General features: G+C 31.9%; 1 protein-coding gene across 1 annotated transcript in view; it reads right to left on the reverse strand.

Annotated features, from left to right (window-relative positions):
* Nucleotides 1-1,601: 1,601 nt before the first annotated feature.
* The window catches only part of LOC111691939, a 6,886-nt gene continuing 1,324 nt past the window's right edge, over nucleotides 1,602-7,163 (reverse strand). The window contains exons 2-3 of the mRNA XM_023455482.1: nucleotides 1,862-2,000; nucleotides 1,602-1,805 (exon numbers count right to left, since the gene is read on the reverse strand). Of these exons, the coding sequence (XP_023311250.1) occupies nucleotides 1,625-1,805; nucleotides 1,862-2,000 (320 nt within the window). The 3' untranslated portion in view covers nucleotides 1,602-1,624. The remainder of the gene's footprint in view (nucleotides 1,806-1,861; nucleotides 2,001-7,163) is intronic.

Consider the following 7,163-nt stretch of genomic DNA (forward strand, 5'->3'; position numbering starts at 1 on the left):
AAGGTGAAAAAATAAATATTTCAAATCAAAAAAATTACAGCGTGTTTGGGACATAAATACGTAAGTGTTCACCAAATTTCGTGAAAAAAAAAATTTGTTTGTAAAAGATAAAAATAAAAAACCAAAAACTTGGTTATTTGAATTTTTCACAAAATTTTGAGGATATGTGAAAAAAGTGTAAATACAAAAATTGTAGATCTTTTTATTATCTACAGCTTTGCTATTTAACTTTTTTCCATAAGATTTGTAGTTTTTCCGGAAAACAAGATATACCGTTTTTACCCTTAAAAACTCACCCCTTCCCCTTCCCGACCTCAGATCGCCCGTAAATTATTTTTCTTTTCATTTCTGTTATTTTTTCTTCCTTTTCCAATGGGTTTCATCCTACTATATTTTTTTTTTACTTTATACCATTTTTGAAGGCTTAAGCACTGGTCTATAATTGAAGTTGCAAGACCATTACTGAAGTTCAGTCGGAGAAATATTAGAAATATCATAAAAAGAAATTTCTATTAATTAGCTGATTGATGAAAAAATAAAATTTTTAACGATACTAATATTAATAATAATATATTTGTTTATTTATTTATTGGCGAACAACAAATTATTTAGTACCATCAGATATACAGTCAATGAACAAATATTATTTACATCTGCCAGAAAAAGGCTTATTGTACTTAAAGTTAATAATATCTTTTTTTAAGTATTTTGAACTAATAATTATGTATAAGCAACAAACACTTCAATTTAAGTAACCCAAAAATCGGCAAAGGTTACAGTTTTATTTAAAAAGTAAAAATGGACATGTGGAAATCACGTAGGTAATGAGATAAACAAGATGAAATATTTTATTTTTAAAAAGCTTAGGTACTTAAGTGGTTATAATTGATTACGAATCTAAGAAAATCGATGAAGGAGATAACTCCGAAGTAGTATTTACGTTTCGGTATTTTATCAGCTGATCTATCGCAAAGCTGTTTTCTTACTTACGTCACGCTTCTACAGAAACTGAAAGAACTAGTAACTTGCCACACACTTTTTCCAATAATAATTCTTCAATATCAGCATTGAATATTTTGTAGCTTTATTTGATAGGTAAAATGGGTTTATATTAATTCATGCAATCAATTCATATATTTAATATGGGATTGTAACGGTATTTTAAATTTCATCACATTTTACATATTGTAAACTGTTGTTTTTAAAACACGAATTTGAAATCCTCCTCAAAGAAAACTTTGTATCATATGGGATTGTGTGAAGAACTATGTTATTTTAAAATATTACAATAATTATTACAATAAATATTTTAGTACCTTGGTACAATATTCCTTTTCCTTTTTCAATCAAAAAAATTCTTCAAGGACCTAGATATTATGCAACATTGTAACAACGAAAAAAAGGTGCTTTATCGACTTTGACAGCAAATAATATTTAACGCCTTCATTGTATACTTTGATCATTCCATAATGATAGCAAAACAAAAACTTTATTTAGTAATTGCAGGGAGTATACGAGTATAAGTTAGTCATATTCAAACAGCTTTTGACCAGATTGCACCTAACAGAAAATGCGCTGCATATATAAAAACAATAAAATGATACAGTTTATTTCTCAAGATACATTAGTAATTAACCAATGGAGGTATAGCATACACGTCTATAATTCTTTCCCATTTGAGGTAGTCTCTTGGGTTCGTCTGCATTTCAAGTGTATGGTTGATGTTCAAATACACCAAATTATTTGGACTAACTTTCTCCCACGTCACGTTTCCCAGGAATTTGTCCACTTCTGGCGTTGGGTTTCTAAAGTAAATCGTGGATAAATATTATTTTACGCGATTCTGATTTTAAGTACTCACAGGTATTTGACAAAGTTTGACCATAGGGTTAACAAACGGTGACGTGTGGTAACATCTTCTGGATCATCAGGAGATCCACTAGAAATGCGCGCGTCCCATAAATAACCCAACTCTTCAGTGTGACCAACACCCCGAACACCTGAAATCAGATTATGTGGTAGTTTGCAGATATTCATTGTTAGTATCGAAAATATGGACCGTGTGTGTGACCAATTTTTGAATTCGTATGGAGTCTTTATTTTCAGAAATCATTGCATCAATAAATGAATTCTTCACAGTTTCCTTCCATCCATAAATTATAACGGATGAAAAGACAAATTTTACTTAAACCACTAATAATAAATACTATGTTCAATTTAAAATCATCTATGTATATAACAATCTTTATTTATTCATTTGATCTATGCAGGGTGTTGTATGACGTACTAGATAAACTGAAAGTACCAGTTTCTGAGGTCACGCTGAGTAAAAAGTTTTTCTTTAAAAGTTTAGAAATAAGTACTTACATATACTTACACAGATTTTAAACTTTTACTGTGTTTGATCGTGGTTCAAAATGTCCTCCTTCAGCAATAATACACTGTACAGCACCACCAAGAATAGATTGAGTGACTGCTCTTAAAATCTCCGGGTTATCCCTCACTTGCTGACAATTGTCAGTAATTCTAAGTTCCTCTCTATTATTAATTACTATCTCGTATCCTGAGCTTTTAAGATGGCCCCACAGGTAGTACTTTAATGGATTGAGATATGGTGATCTCTGTGGCCAAGAATGTGATCTTCCACGTCCGATCAAATATATTTAGTTTTCCTTAAGTTACCCTCTCGTTTGTCGACTAAAATGAGTAGTAACTGCAGCATGTTGTAATATCATTTGTTGTCTTGTAAGTACAGGAATATCTTCCAATAGACCTGACAATTTATTACGTAAAAAGTTGGTGTAAACTTCTCCCGTAAGGCGCTCTTCATGAAGGGTTCAATTAGTTGATTATCAATTATGTCATACCAGACCATAGAAGATCGTTGTTGAAAAGTAAATTTTTTCTTGAAATGAGGATTCTCATCAGACCATCAGTGAGAGTTGTGCATATTTTTCACCCCGTCTCGAGTAAATAACTACTCATCGGTAAATAAAATACGTTTTACTAATTGAAGATTTACTTGAATCCATTGGAAAATATGTATCCGTGAAAGTAAGTCATGCGAGTTATGTTATCTGATGCATGACATCATATAGGTTGTTGTAAGACAGTCATCCGATGCAAGCTCAGCATATCCAATGTTATAAATATGATAAAAACTCTAATTCTACGTTCATTTTTGCTTGCTTTCTGAGACACTAATGTTCCGATGGTGAATAAATTGTTTTCTTTCCAAAAAAGTGTCTTATTCAAAGGAAAAATCTAAATTGCGGTTTCAGATGCCGAACCTGTTGGACATGATAAGGATACAATAGATTGCTATGTAATGTTCGTGATATTCTCTAATGAGGAAAATTCTTCTAGTACTTAATTGTGGACTGTCTTCTATTATTATATGCAAAAGGTTTTCTTGCTCAATCAAATTTTGCTGTTCAGGACGTTCATAGTTAGTTGAAATTGATAAAAATGAACCACGCTTTCGCAGATGTCGAAACACAGAATCAAATGTTTGACGATTTTGCACTCTTCTGTTTGGAGGTCATCGTTGATATTCTCTACGGGCAGCTGGCGAATTTCCGTCACAAAATCCATAAATGAAAACTACATACTCTTCGTTTGGATATAGCACAGGTATGTTGATAGAAAAGGTATTTTTAGAAACACGTTCACACAGTTTACTAGGTATGTACATAAACTGACGTTTATAAATTTTGACATGTCAACTATGCCTTGTTTTGTCAATATGTTCATAGCTAGGAGATTGATTTTAAAACATTATCTCTAAACTGTAAAGGTCCATAGCTCGGTAACCATGGAGAATTAAACCCATGTATATTATAACTTTTTTATTCAGAATGAGCTCAGGGACTTGTTCCTTAGGTTAGTCAGTACGACCTGTATATATAAAAAGGCACATCCTGAAATACTACACTTAGTTACAAACATTGGCGCTTGCCAAATTAAAAAGTGACTTAATGATTTAGATAAATAATAGTATAAATTATTATNACTTGTGCGGGAGAGGAGGCGGCATATTATTATTAGGCAGGCCGCATTTGCGCCCTGGAACGACTTATGTTGGTAGGACCTAACCATCATTCAGTGCAGGAATGAGGGAAACCTGGAAAACCTCATTAATTAGGGGGGGGGGGTCAAATGCCAACTGTTGTCAATCTCTCACATTGACCCAAGCCAACATTCTTCCCCCTACCATACCTGCACAGAGGGTGCCAATCCTCTGTACAAGCATAGCTAATATACGGTCTACCGGCCGCGGGAATCGAACCCGGGCAGAAATTTGCACACGATTAAAGAACTGACGCCTTAAACCGCGCGGCTATCGACCGACAATATATATTACTATATTAGATAAATAGTATAAATTGATGGACGTTGCGTAACATTGTTACTGTTGCAGTAGATACGTATAATAACGTACAGGAGTTACAAAATATATCAGGATAATCAGTTATTATTTAAAAGTTTATACGTGTAAGAATAAAAGGGAAAAGTGCTTTTGACGTAATGTTTAATGATTCACATCAAACCTACTTAAGATTATGAAGAGGAGATATTTAAGAAATTTGCTCTGAACTTTTTCCAAATCCAGTTAGTGAGTAACAAATATTGGGTTCCAGATGATGGATGCATGCTCAAGTTTTGATCTGACAAACGCATTTAAGATGGATAATGTTTCTTACTATATAATGCGACTAATACGAGGCATATAATTTAATTTAAAATAAAAAATTACACCCAAATTTTTTAATTCAACTCTACGCAATTCTGTAACCACATTATAGTCCTTAGCTTAATTTTTATTGTCATAATGTAACATTTTGTTATGTTCAGTGATTGTTTATTATTTTGCCATTATTCATACCCGCTTGATAGATAATTTTTTAACGCAATACAACCTTCAATAAATGAAACAGAAGTGAATAGCTTGAATAGACTTGTATAAAATAATTTTATTAAGCTAACATCACGATTGCGAATTCTTAGTAATCTGTTTGAAAAGTTCAAAAACTTTATCGGGTATAATAGAATTAGATAATTTAATAAGCGGAATGTCGTGGAAATATTAGAATATTAGATTTATTTATTTATTTATTTATTTATTTATTTATTTATTTATTTATTTATTTATTTATTTATTTATTTCTACATTGTTATCACCCCTTTTGAATATAGGTCAGAATTTGACTTTAGCTTAAATATAAGGTTTGATATTCGAAGAGCCAAATTAAAATGTAATCTACAATATACCAATGTCTAATATTTTTATATATAAACCAAATTTTTGTTTTTTAAAGAGAATATCCTATATATTTCCAATTTTAAATTAAGTAAGCAATACTTTAAATTCTCGGAAAAATATCTTATTATAGAAGGTTCCATCATTCAGTTCGATATACACTAGGCACAAAAATTAAGGGATATTAAAAAAGTACCAAAATTTTGGGTGATTTTCAAAGAGCTGTAACTTGGAGGGAAATGGCCGTAGATAATTAGAAAATAAGGAAATTGAAGCTTCAGGTGTCTAGTTTTCCGATCTGCAGTTTAAATTTTTTTACCATCAGCAGTTTTTGAGTAATCGTAAGAAAATCAACGGAAAAATAAAATTGTTAATTTTTTCTTTCTTTAAAAAGGCCTATGCACTTCAAATAATTTTTTTGGTAATTTCATCACAAAGCTTTTTTAGATAATTTAATTTACTTCAATTTGAGTGGTTGCGGAGCCTTGTACGATTATTTGTCGCTGTGTTATCGTCGATCAAAGCAAACAAATCATTTTTGACGTTGGCAATCAATTACTCGGGAAATAATGGTCGTACAGAAAATTCAGGTAGGGTTTTGGAAACTGCAAAGTATTCTCTACAATTCGTAATTACGGGTTTTTGATAAAAAAAAAGATTTTTCAAAGTGAAAATGTTGGTTAGAAGAAAGGTGAAAAATTACATAATTAGGGATATTTGAATAACTTGACATTACTTTGCAAATAATGAATAAACTAAGGATATCGTCTGTAAGTTTTCAATCTCAAAGTGTCCTAATGAAACCCTAATAATTTCAAACCGTTGCGATTTATTTTTCTTAGTTGCCGGAATGTTTAAATTTGTCGTTTTGCTGAAAATCAATGTATGTAATAAGTAATTTTTCACTTTTTATTCATTTTTTTAAGTTAAAAATGTTTTTTAGCAATAATCCATATTTCCTTCATCAAAAAACGTTCATTATAAAAAAAATTAAAAAAAAATCTTTCAAAATTTTTTTTTAACATATTCACAAGTTTCACAAACGTAAAAAAATTGGTTGATTTGACGTTGCAGATCACAATATAATATCGGGTATTGCCGCCTCTGTTCCTGATCACCGATTCCAAGCGGTCTCGCATATTAATGCACCGCCGGATGCCTCGTTGCGTAATTCCTTGCCAATACTGTAAAAGAGCCTGGGTCAATTGATTGTGATTTTGTAATTGTGGATAATCTCGTCGTCATCGACGCCCGAGCATGTCCTAAACATGCCCAATGAGGTTCAAGTCGGGACTCATGGGTGGGTGATTGAGAGTTACCACATTGTTGGCGTGAAGAAACTTTCTCGTACGTTTTGCGGTATGAAGATGAGCATATTCTGCACGAGAAGGAAACGATTCCTCATGCTTGTACGCATCGGCAGGACATGTGCAGGTAACCGAGAGACAAGTACAATAAACTAAATTTAAAAGATGGGCTGCGGGACACCTTTGTGAAAATTGAAGTTTCCTTTTCAAAAAAATAATGTGTACAGCGACGTATTTCTCACTTATGCCATTTTCATAAGTTGAAGAGAAGTATCGATTTTATCACAAAATTTTTTTGGCATAAGTGTCGCATGGGACCTAAAAATGGAAAACTTTGTAAGAAAATGTGAAAAACATCTTTATTTGTCTACCAATTTCTCATTAATGCCAATTAGAAATATGACATTATTATATTCGAAAAGCTCATAAAAAACATTGGCATAAGTCCTACTAAGGACTAAAGAAAATAGGGCTTTGGAAAAGCTGCGGAAAATTTGTATTTTCATTCTATAACTTTCTCATTTATGCCGTTGAAAATTTATGATACTTACTATAAATAATGTACTGTGTCAAGTAGGCATCACTCCTCTATGGGT

Source organism: Anoplophora glabripennis, unplaced genomic scaffold (assembly GCF_000390285.2).
Source record: "Anoplophora glabripennis isolate ALB-LARVAE unplaced genomic scaffold, Agla_2.0 scaffold498, whole genome shotgun sequence".
In the NCBI taxonomy this organism is placed as follows: Eukaryota; Metazoa; Arthropoda; class Insecta; order Coleoptera; family Cerambycidae; genus Anoplophora; species Anoplophora glabripennis.